At 35.9% G+C, this 12,927-nt stretch overlaps 1 protein-coding gene across 3 annotated transcripts in view; it reads right to left on the bottom strand.

Annotated features, from left to right (window-relative positions):
- The window catches only part of PIP5K1B (phosphatidylinositol-4-phosphate 5-kinase type 1 beta), a 283,779-nt gene that overhangs the window by 163,888 nt on the left and 106,964 nt on the right, over positions 1-12,927 (bottom strand). For all 3 annotated transcript variants that reach the window (XM_032477797.1, XM_032477799.1, XM_032477798.1), the window contains exons 2-3: positions 9,734-9,818; positions 6,469-6,537 (exon numbers count right to left, since the gene is read on the bottom strand). In XM_032477797.1, the coding sequence (XP_032333688.1) occupies positions 6,469-6,537 (69 nt within the window). In that variant the 5' untranslated portion in view covers positions 9,734-9,818. The remainder of the gene's footprint in view (positions 1-6,468; positions 6,538-9,733; positions 9,819-12,927) is intronic.

Here is a 12,927-nt window from a genome sequence, read left to right as displayed (position 1 = left end):
CATGTCTGTTCTAGAAGTGTGGGGGAAGAGGGGGTGGGCCATGTTTTCATATACAAAAGAGAGAAAACTCAGACCTCTGGCACCAGTATTTTACCCAATTTTAAACCATTCATACAGTGAAATGCTGTCCTGCTTTCTGCTTCCTTCTAGGTTACTGCCTTGTTAAAAAAAAAAACCTCTTCTTGTATCACCTCACATCAGTCAGAATGGCCATCATTAAAAAGTCCACAAATGATAAAAGCAGGAGCGGGTGTGGAGAAAAGGGAGCTCTCCTACCCTGCTGGAGGGAATATAGTTTAGTGCAGCCACTATGGAAAACAGTATGGAGATTCCTCAAAAAACTAAAAATAGACTTACTATGTGACCCAGCAATCCCACTCCTGGGCATACATCCAGAGGGAACTCTTAATTCAAAAAGATACATGCAGCCCAGTGTTCACAGCAGCACTATATACAACAGCCAAGCTATGGAAGCAGTATAACTGTCCATCAACAGATGACTGGATAAAGAAGTTGTGGTGTATTTATACAATGAAATACTACTCAGTTATAAAAAAGAATAGAATAACACCATGTGCAGCAACATGGATGGAACTAGAAATCACCATTCTAAGCGAAGTAAGCCAGAAAGAAAGAAAAATACTATATATCACTCATACATGGAATCTAAAAAAAAAAGAAAAAGAAAAAGAGGATACTAATGAACTCATCCACAATACAGAAACAGACTCCCAGACGTAGTAAGCAATCTTACGGTTACTAGGGGAAAGTGGGTGGGAAGGGATAGATTTGGGAGTTTAAGATTTGCAAATGCTAGCCACTATATATAAAAATAGATTTAAAAAACCCAAGTTTCTTTGTCTAGCACAGGGAACTATATTCAATATCTTGTAATAACCTTTAATGAAAAAGAATTTAAAACTTTCAGGTTTCCACTGTGCTTTGTACTGTCATCTCATGTCACTAATCTCTGGACCAGTATCATGGTACCTCACTGCCTACAACTGCGTTGTCCAACGTGGCAGCCCTTAGCCACATGTGCTTGTTTACATTTAATGAAAATTAAAATATAAAATTCATTGCTCAGACACATGGGCCACATTTCAAATGCTCAACAGTCACACCCAGCTTGCAGCTCCTGTGTAAGTACAGATTATAAAACATTTCCATCATCGCCAGAAGTTCTAATGGACAGTGCTGGCCTGGAAATTGAAATCCAAACTCCTCAAATCAGCACCCAAAGGTAGCTGTCACTTCGAGTCAGCCTACAGTTCCACAATTGCCTCTGCTTTCCCCAAACACGGACACTTAGCTTTGTCTAGGCCAGACTCTCCCGTCCCTCCAACAACACATGTTCATCCCTGACTCTGTGCCTGAGCTCACTGGGTTCCCATCATTAAGGCCAATGAGTAGGTAAGTCAATGAATGCACAGTTGCCTAATGAGTGAGATTTTCTGCCATGACAAAAAGCAATGAGATGACTAGGAAACTTTTATCCAAGAAAAGGACTTTCCCCCAGAAGACTGTAATGAGCTTTGGGCTTGTCAAAACTTGCTAGAGGATTAAGTGAAATTGAAATGTTACTTGTCTCAGCACTTAAGACCGATTTGAGTTGTTTTTTAATTTTTTTCATATGGACCTCCTGTATATTTTTTCTCTGAAATAAACTGCGTGGATTTAGGAAGCAGGGACCAGGCCTGACACGCATGTCTTTTGCATCTTCCTCTCTTAACTCACTTCTCTACCCAAACAGTGCAGAGGTTGCAAACTGGCCACCATGGGAGGGCCAGATATGAATCAGTGTGTTGCTTTTTCCAGAATGTGGTTTTTAAAAATTTTGAATCAGTTTCCAATCTTTAACAATCGGGAGATTTCACATCAGAATCCACATTTTTGGTTTCTTGGAGAATCAGTTGCCTGGCAAACCTAGGTACATGCATAGCTCTATTAGCGGCACTGAGGGCCACCTGCCCGTTCTAAAGAAGGAATGTATTTTACTGCTTACTGCCTTCCCCCTGGTTCTTTCACTCCCTCGTTACCTGCCTGGCCCCTGGAGGCTTCTGCACTTACAACTCTCTCAGAAGACACCTAATAAAGGAAATGAGAATGGCAATACTGCTCTCTGTAAACAAAGCCAGGCAGCCCTTGCTTGTCTCCATGGGCAGTATCTTTGTGTTAAGCAGCTAAAATCAAAATTCTTATTTCAGCCATTAGCTGAAGACATTAACCTCACCAACTGATTTTTGCTATCCTTCCTGGGCTTGTCAAGCAACTGACAATGGATTAGGGAAATGGTCAACTGGAGGAACAAAAAGCAGCCAGCTTAAATAATCACATGCAAATAAATGAGACTCAGAGAGCATAACATAGTCCCATGATCTCTGAGTGTTCCCTAAAAACACGTGGACATCACAGAGCTCATGATGCTGAGTGTTGCTGGCAGCTGCCCAATGAATCTTGATACGGAAAGCCTAAACCCGCTCATTAACTCTAACCCATACTGATCCCTCTTCTTTTGAACCCTTTATTATAGACCACTATGTACTAAAATTGTTTTCATGTCTTGGCTCTCCTACTCAACCGTTTAAGTTCCTTATGAACTCTGATATCCTTCTCACGCCTAGCATCCTAGATCGGGGATTCTTAACCTGGAATGGCTTCCGTCACAGAAACAGGCAAAATCCAGTGGGTCATCTAACTCCTTATTAAAAAGAAGCATACCCCAAGGTCAGGGCTTCAGGACCAGGAAAGAAATTTAATTTTAAGATATTTGTAAAAAGGACATGAGTTAATGAAATGCACGGTAGTCTTGATGACACCCAGCTAGTCTGTTATTCCCAGTTTTCTGTTGCTCCCCCACTTGCAAAGTATTTTACGTCTTCATTAAAATCATGGGTAAAAAATACTAAAGCCACACAGGGTCAACTCATGCACCGGGTTGGTAGAGACTAAGCGAATAAGGAGCACAATTTCTCTTCTTTGGGAACATTAGTCTAACCAGGTACAAATCCACTAATCATAATATTTACTTGTTTGTTTTATTATTTTTTATTGAAGTATAGTTGATTTACAATGTTGTGTTAGTTTCTCGTGTACAGAACAGTAATTCAGATATATATATATATATATATTCTTTTTCATGTTCTTTTTCATTATAGGTTATTAAGAGCTATTGAATCTAGTTCCCTGTGCTATATAGCAGGACTTTATTGTTTATCTATTTTGTATATAGTAGTTCATATCTGCTAGTCCCAAACTCTTAATTTATTTCTGCCCTCCACTAATCATAATACTTAATCCACACCACAGTGTTCATAGCAGCACTATATACAATAGCCAAGACATGGAAAAAACCTAAATGTCCATTGACAGAGGACTGGTTAAAGAAGTTAAGGTATATTTATACAATGGAATATTACTCAGCCATAAAAAAGAATAAAATAATGCCACGTGCAGCAACACGGATGGACCTAGAGATCATCATTCTAAGTGAAGTAAGCCAGAAAGAGAAAGAAAAATACCGTATGATATCACTCATATGTGGACTCTAAAAAAGAAAAAAGACACTAATGAACTCATCTACAAAACAGAAACAGATTTGCAGATATAGTAAACAATCTTATGGTTACTGGGGGGAAGTGGGTGGGAAGGGATAAATTTGGGAGTTTGAGATCTGCAAATATTAACTGCTATATATAAAAATAGATACAATTACCAAATTTCTTCTGTATAGCACAGGGAACTATATTCAATATCTTGTAATAATCTTTAATGAAAAAGAATATATGTATGTATATATACGACTGGGATATTATTCTATACACCAGAGACTGACACATTGTAACTGACTATACTTCAATTAAAAAAATTTTTTTAATCCACACGTCACCTTATCTGAAAGGACACCACAAGAATGTTCTAGTTACCTTTAAATCAAGATTCATTACACTTAAAAATTCTCCTTATCTGCAACTAATGTAAAGATTCTTTCATAATAGGAAATGTAGTTAATTTGTCAAACTATATCTTTATGAACCTCTGCAGGTTTGTAATAGACACACATTTCTTTTCTAACCGTACATAAGCCGTATGTTTGCTAATCCATGCTCAAATTATGCTGAGGAATAGTCTCACTTACATCTGGCTTCCAAAATGTACCTCTTCCTCCTTTTTGAAAATAGGGGTGATATTTGCTTATCTCCTGCCTTTGAGGCCTCTTCCATTTTGCCCATTTTTCAGAGCTCATCCTCAGTGGCTTCTCTAGTCTAGCCTCAAGTTCTTTCACCTGTGAAACATTTCATCTGCGCCTAGAGACAAACATTTGCAGTAGCTAATGTAACTCTTATTATCACCTAACTCCACCATTAACACCTCCAGTTTAAAGACCTTTTCCTTAATGGAGAAGAATTAACTTAAATGGTTCAGCTGAGCAGTTAAACTGTTAGCAAAGCAACACTCTAAGTGATCCCTTCTTGCTTTGCATAGCAACATCGTATTACCTGAGAGCTAAAGCTCTAGGCACTGGGCCCTGTTTTTGGTGCTCATCTTACAGAGACTACATACCTCCTCCTCCATTGCTAACTTCCCTTTTATAATCAGAGGTCATCAAAAAGGTCCCTTTGCCATCATACATTTTTAAAAATTATTTTTTTTGTTCTTTTAAGGTCTCTGCATTTTCTTTTTATTTAATAATTACTTACATCTTAGAATGTGATTTTTAGTTTTATAATCTTCCCAACATTGCTGAGTCAAATTTCCTGCTAGAGACGTTCATCATAGAATTACACCCAAAATATTACTGAAAATCTACTGTACTGATTTTTAGGCAAGACACACTTAGCAAACTCTAAGATCTCACTGCCACATTCTTTCTATTACTTTTGTGTCACTAAAGAGCTCCTGTGAATCAGAACTCAGTCAAGAACTGCGGTGCTTCTTGATGCTTACTGAGAAACTGCCTGAAACCGATCTAAAGTCATGACAGGCAGGCAGTTGGATCCTCTCTGTGTTGGTCTCATGTCTGACTGAATTTAGAAAGAGACTTGGTAAATGAGACAAGATTTGGTTTTCCACCTGTCCCGAAAAGTAAATAACAATGTATTGTTGTCTGTGTCAAGATTCACAAATTTGATAAACTATAACATGACACTGGTGAGCTCTTGATCTTCCCCCTACTTTTCCCTAACCACATCACCACTTTGGATGTCAACCTCCCTGTGTACACTTCTAAGTTTGGCTGAGTAGAAAGGCAGAAGAAAAGATACCCCAGGGAAAAGGGGATATTATCCCACATGAAAATGGACCAGGAACTATATCACGTTAGTTCCATGACCTGAATCTGTGGGCAGATCACATGACTCATGTACTTTAAAGAGTAAAAGGCAAAAGGAAATGTTAAGGTATAAAAAACCTTTAGTACACAAACCTCCTACTCTCAAGAGAGAAGGAGGGCGAGGTAATTTAAAAGCTAAAATGTACAGTCAATTTAAAATCAGTAGTGGTGCTTGGGAACATATATTACCTACTAATGCTTCTGAACATTAGCTTGGTTGCTAGGAGCCAAGAACTTACTGAAGTCAGAGTGGTCAGGCAAGATACCCTGGGAAGTCTAGAAAGAGATTTTTGTGAAATGGGCTGAAGACATGGAATCTAAGAGGCTTAGAAAGGGCTGAGGGGAAATTTCACGTTAAAAATCTTTTTAAAGGTAGAAAATGTTCAACATTTTGATGGCAAGTAGCAAGTCAATTAAAAGGTTCACAACAACAACAAAAAAAGATTCACACCGTGGACACAGAACACTGTATACACATAGGGGCCTTCTTCTTAGGCATAAAAAGGGTTTTCAAATAACTACCTTCTGTCAGTGTTCTAAATCATGGTAACTGTGGTAGGCAGAAAAATGGCCCCCAAAGATGTCCACGTCCTAATCCTTGGGATCCATGAATGTGCTGTTATTTGACAATGAGGAGTAAGGGTAATTAAGGTTGTTAATCATATGACTTTAAAATAAAGGGACTATTTGGGATTATCCAGAAGGGCTCAATGTAATCACAAGCATCCTTTAAAGTGTCAGAGTGATACAGCCTGATAAAGACCCTACTGGCCTTCGCTGGCTTTGAAGCTGTAAGGAAATCATGCTACAGAGAATGCAGGCACCCTCAAGAGACTGGAAAAGACAAGAAAATGGACTCTTCCCTAGAGCCTCCAGAAAGGAATGCAGCCCTGTAGACACCTGGATCTTGACCCAGAGAGATCACTATGTCAGACTTGTGATCGATAGGACTGTAAGACAATTCATTTGTGTTAAGCCACTAACTTTGCAGTAATTTGTTACAGAAATAGGAAACTCAGGCAGGAACTTACATACACATGCTTTGGAGGAAGAAAAGGTTTATGGTGATATTAACATTCTAAGTAGTAAGTGTTCCTCTTTCTGAGCTGAAGAAAGAAAATAACATACTCACTCACCTTTTTATAGGTTTTTTCCTCATTTGGTTTTCCAGGTGCTGTATCTCCATTTTCAGCAGCAGACGACATCTATAAGAGAAAAAGGGACCTATTTGAATCTAGAAATTCTACTCTGAAATACAACATGCTAATAATATTAACTAGAGAATCTGTTTTGGTTAATTACATTTTTGTTGTTATTGCTGTTGTCTGCAAGAAGGGAAGAGAATTCTCATACACTAAAAAAAATTGTGTCCCCCCAATCTTTCAAAAAAAAAAAAGCTTTATTTATAAATCATTTTGGTAGCATACTTCACTCCGTATGCTCTAAGAAGATGCTATGGAAGCCCAAGCCCATATAATGTGTCTAAGTTTCTTTCTACAAAGCCTTAAAAAAACAAAATAAAAAACCCTTTTCTTCTGGTTATAGGTGCTTCCTGGAAAAATATCTGGAAAGTACCAAAAAAAAAAAAACATTAACCAGAACAGAAAAATTACTCAATTCTATTGCCCTTGGGCAACTTCACTATTCACATTTTGGTGTATTTGTTTCCACCTTTTGTTCCATGAACTCTCATACTAAAAATATTATGATACCATCTTAATGTAGCATTTTGCACTGAAAATTTATGTAATAAGCATTTTCCCATTTGATTATAAAAATCTCATTGTAAGAGTGATTTTTTCTAGTTGCGAGAGACACCACGGTGTGAACACTATTGTATGTTAATACTTTAGTTAACAATGTTAATATTGAAGGCTAGTTGAGGTGGTTCAGGGGGTTTGCTTCTAGAAATAATGCAACAGTAATGATTTTGTGCTATCTTTGTCCAACTTCAATGTTTTCTTGGGCTAGTTTCCTAGAACTACTAGGTCACTAAAAAATTGAACGGTCTTACCACATACTGAACTTCCTCAATTTCTAAAGAAATTGCTAAATTTCTTTCTAAGGAGACTACACTCATTCATGCTATCAGCAGTGAGAGCTGGTTCCATTACATGCTTAGCAATAACTATTATCATTTTAACTATCTTTGCTAATTTGGCAGATGAAAGAAAGCACCTCTTGATTTTAATTTGCATCTTTGAAAATTATTAGCATAGGTTAACATTGTGTATCTGTTTTACCTCTTTGTATTTCTTCTTTCGACTTTTCTATTATTGTGTTCATTTATTTTGTGGGGTCTTAATGTATTAGGTACTGATTTTCACGTATTATTGTTATTAATATTAGTTGTTTCCTTATTGATTTTTATGTATTAGTCTATTTACAAGCACATTAATATTTTCCACGCTGCTGAATTTAATTTGTTTTTTAATTATGACACAGAAGTTTTACATTTTCCATACTTTAAACTACTGACCATCTTTGTGACTTCTTCCAGTGCTTTTAGATAAAATATTTCTTTTCATTGGGAGACATGAGATGTTTAAACATGTGTTCCTCTCATCTTTTAATAATAGGATTTTTGCGTTTTACTTCTAATTCATCTAATTTTTTAAAGCCAAATACTTATGTGGTAAATGAGGATAACTACATAATCAGGGAGTCATGATATTTAAGGGTCTTATCTTAAATTGCAAAGAGCATTCTATACACCATAGAGGGGAAAACTTCTGACTTTCTCATAAGCCTTTGAAGCACATTTTAAATCTTGGGCTTTTAATAAACATAGTGTGTGCTAAGCCTAAGATTTTGCCAGCCATTTCTCTGCACTAGAACTAAATGACTGCCATGAGCTTGCTGTGACTAAAAACCATCCAAGAAAATGAAAGCATGGACCATGGCAAGTCAACCTTACCAGATCTATTACTGCCCACCAAATCAAGCATTCTCTTAGGCTTTCAATTTCGTTTGTCTCCATTCAATCTGTCCACATTAGAACATGGAGTTTTCAAGGACAGATGTTTTATACACTACTGCTTCCCACACAGTATCTGTTTAATTTATTTAAAGAATTTATTTTTCCAGTCTCTTCATAATATTTTGGTGAGTTTTGAATAATACATTAGTCCAATTAGAATATCTGAAAGGTTTTATAATATCAGGCTCAGGGAAAAAAACAAACCAAACCCTGTATCACACCCACCACCCACTCCCCCACCCCCAAAGCTCAAATTACATAATCACCTTAAGAATATATAGTGATTTACTTGATATTTATCCCTATTTCTACATTAGTGTATGTTTGTGACTCAAATTTAGTATGTGCTAATAATAATAAGAGTAGGATTTTATTCAAACTTCCACTGTCTAATAGAGCCAACAGAATGAAGATCTACCTAAAGAATGCCACTTAAGTAATTTCACTTCTAAGCCTCTGCAGTTTTTTAAAACCAAAAAGCTTCCAAGAGGTTGTATTTTTAACCTCTGAAGATGCCTGAAAATACAACCTTAATGAGGGGTGGACAAACTGGTGTGAATGAAGGACATGATGAGATGGCCTTTTTTTATTGCTTTGTAAATAATTCCTGACTGGGCAGTGGGAAAGAGGAAGAGAGAAGTAGGTAAACTTATATATTAAAAAAAACAAAAACAAAACCAATTCCCTTTAAGCAGCACAAAACAGACAATAATATTAAAGGGAAACCATGAGATGTCACCTAGACCAAAAAATTGAAAGATTTTTTTCTGTAGGATGATGTTTAACAAAGGTCACACAGATCAATTCACCTACTCACCAGGACATCCATGTAGGAGAGGCAAATGAGATGTTGTGCATGCCCTGGTAAACTGCAAATAGCTATTAAAATGGTCATAGTGATAATTACTTGCTATGTTCTGCACTAGTTAAGGTCCATCATTTATAGCTATGGAAGCCAAGGTAAGTATGGACTAAAAACAGTTTTTAAAAACACTATGATCATATATGTTTCTATTTACGCATAAAAGGAAGGAGGAAAGAAATTCACAGAAGTACTGGTTATTATCTACAGATGATGGGACTGTGAATGCTTTGGGTTTTCAGGTGTATACTTTGCTATATTCTCCAAGTATTCTGTTGTGAGGATTGTCCTACTTCAACATCAGGAAAACACTAATGCTAGTCAAAAATTTAGCCACACACAGTAGACATCTCCCAGGTTCTCCAACTTTAGGCATGCCAACATTCACAAAATTTCCTGTTTTTCTATTTCCTTCTCATTTGTTTTCAATTTGATAATGTCAAAGTTAAAGGCCATGAACTAGATATGATTTAGAATATCTGTAAATAAATATAAAAGAGGTAAGAGCTTATAATGAGCCAGCTGGAGTTAATTAAAAATAGAGCCTGCTCCTCCTTACCTTTGTAAATGAAGCGGCAAGTCATCTGTAGTTGGTCGTGATGAGTGGCCTACTCATTGCCGAGACTGTGCTCCTTCCCAGGTTCCTGTCAAAATACAAATCACTGGTCATTACTTATTCATATCTCTACTTCATCTCCCACAATGGGTCAGGGGTGGCTCTAGGGATACACATAATGCAATCAGTCAAAACTAAAATAATAAAATGAAGGAAGGTGTATGAAGGGAAAATAAAGGTGAGAACCAAGACAGTGACAGCAGTGTGGGCTGCGCACAGAATGTGAGCCATGGGCACCTGTACAGTCACTCAGTACCCTGGACAGTCTCCAAGGTGACTCTGAGATTCCTAGTGGCCACAGCAGAGGAAGAAACAACCAGTAATCTAAATGCCCAATGTTCACAGGATGAAAGCAAGTCAGGTGCTCAAACAAACTATCCTGTGGGTCTTCATAAAAGACACTAGACGTGACGTGTGAACAAGTTTTCTATATTATCCCTGTCATAAATTAACTGTGATTTTCATGTTGTTTAGATGACAAAACTTCAACGAACAGTTCAACAAACCCTTTTTGCTATACTTTATGTTTTCATACAAAAGAGGTACTGTAACCAATTTTAAAAATACAGAGTTTAAAATAAAAATTAGTAAGGTCCCACCAGTATCTCCCCCCTGAGATAACCAATGGTCAGTTTGTTGTATATCCTTCCAAAACCTTCCTTATACTTGCTTACACACACACACACACACACACACACTTATTTCTGCCACTTACTATTATCAGCATATTTTAGATATTTTTTCAAGTATATATTGTATATCTATTTCATTTTAAAATAACTGTATCATATCCCACAAAATGGATATACCATCATTTAAGCAACCAGTCCCCTGTGGATGAACATGCAGACTGTTTCCAGGCTTGGCTACCATAACCAGAGGACTAAACAGCCTTACTCAAATATCTTTAAAGTTCTAGTACTTCTATTTCTGTGGGAAAGAATCCTGGAAGCTGAACCAAACTTGGTAAGTGTATTAACTTTGTTACATTTCTTTCTGTAAAAAGGTTGGAGATATCAATCCCACGGTGCGTAACGAGTACCCTTATTGACACACTAATCAGCAGTGGGTGTTCGCCATCTTGAAAACGTTTGTCAATCTGATGGGCAGAGAACGACATCTCGGTCATTTTAATTTACATTCTCTTACCACTAATGAGGCTTATCCTCTTCACAGGTTTACTGGTGATTTAATTTCCAGTTCATGTCCTTTGCTTATTTTTATACTGTGCTGTTTATTTATCTTTTTTCCTTTATAATTAATCTGTAAGTACTCCTGGTGTATTAAACATTAACTCTGTCATATGAGCTGCAAACTGTTGTTGTTCTTTTGGCTCTGTTTATGGTGTCTTGTCAGGTGGACATTTTAAATATTGGCACAGTCAAATCTACTAATTTTTCCTATATGGACTATGGATTTACTGTCCTATTTGGGTGAGTTCTCCCAAGCCTGACATTATTCTATATGTATTCTCCTATATTTTCTTCAAATACCTTTATAGTTTCATTTTTAACATTAGATCTTTACTTCAAATGGAATCTAACCTCATCTCCCAGATGGACAGCTAACTGCCTCAACATCATTTACTTTATACTCTATCTTCTCCTTAGTGGATAAGCATGTCTCCTTTGGCATGTATTAAGTTTCCCTATATACCTCAACCTAATTCTGGACTCTCTGTTCCAAAGACTTACTTGCTGATTTCTGAGCTAATACGGTTATCTTAAATGCAGTAACATGACAATATGCTCTGATATCTGTGGTTACAAGTTCCCCATACTATTTTTCTTCCAAGTTTAGTAATACTCTCACATTTATATTTTTATAGGGACTTTAAAATCACTTTGCTTGATCTGAAAACATGTCCAGCTCCCCTCAACCCCAGCCAAATTGGAATTTTGACTGGAATTATGTTAAATTTATATACTAATTTGGGAAGCATGAATATTTTTGGAATTTGAAATTTTCTTATTCAAAAGAGGGTACAGTTCCCTATTTCTTCAAATGTTATTTTATATCATTTACTACAACCATATTTTTCGTATTTGTCTTATATCTTACTAAATTCATTCCCAGATATTTTAGTTTGTCACTCTTTTAAATAAGGATTTTTCTACTTGCATTTCTAACTGGTTATTAATTCAGAGAAAGAAAAATGACTGGGTTTCATCTATTATCTTTCACCCAGTCATTTTATCAAATCCTCTTACAGAATTTTAAAAGATTTTAGGCAGAGTCTTAATCATATTACCTGCAATATTTATACAGCTTATTTCTATTTCTTCTCTTACTACATTTGCCATCAAACTTCTAAAAAAAAAAGCTGAATAATAGCAGTTGAGTAATAGTAGTTTTTGACATTTATACCATAATCCTACAGAAGTCACCATCCTCCATTATGAGCTTGTTTGGCAGCATAGTAGCTTCTTTCTGCTTTCTCCTAATTTAATTTAATTAGGAAAGTCTACTGAATTATATCAAATACATTTTCAGCATCAGTTGACATAATCATACAATTATTCTCCTTTATTCTGCTGTGTCAAATATAACACTGAGAAATTTCAAAATGCAAAATTATGTATTTCTAGAAAAACCCTAACTTGGATTTGAACTGCTACCATTTTTTAGTATTTTCATAATTGAAATTAAATGACTGTTCTCCCATCTGAAACACATTTTGATATTAAAAAAAAAAAGGATACTTTTCATAAAATTGGAAGGGTTTCTTTTTATATGTACTCAATTTTTTGATTATTCATTTCTTGGAATTTATAATCTCACTCTGAATTAAATTTTAGTAATTTATATTTTGTTAGAAAACCATCAATTTCCTTTAGATTTTTAAATTTTTGTCACAAGGTAGCACATAATAGTCTGTTACTGAATTCTTCTAATTCTTTTGGGATCCAAGTAACGTCTTTTTCCTTATTCCTGATGGTGTGTGAGTATGCATATATATTATATATGTGTGTATTATACATATTGCATATATATTCTGAATAGGTATTTTTATTAGTCAGACTTCCTCTTTCTATTTGTTTTTGTAGCCATTTCCATTAATTTTAGCTTTTACTATTAATATTTTCTTTTTCTTTTGAAAAATTTCTTAGATGCAATACTTAGTTTATTTTCAGTAT

This window comes from Camelus ferus, chromosome 4 (assembly GCF_009834535.1).
Source record: "Camelus ferus isolate YT-003-E chromosome 4, BCGSAC_Cfer_1.0, whole genome shotgun sequence".
Classification (NCBI taxonomy): domain Eukaryota; kingdom Metazoa; phylum Chordata; class Mammalia; order Artiodactyla; family Camelidae; genus Camelus; species Camelus ferus.
The sequence above is the reverse complement of the archived record's forward strand: the minus strand, read 5'-3'. Positions and strand labels throughout refer to the sequence as shown.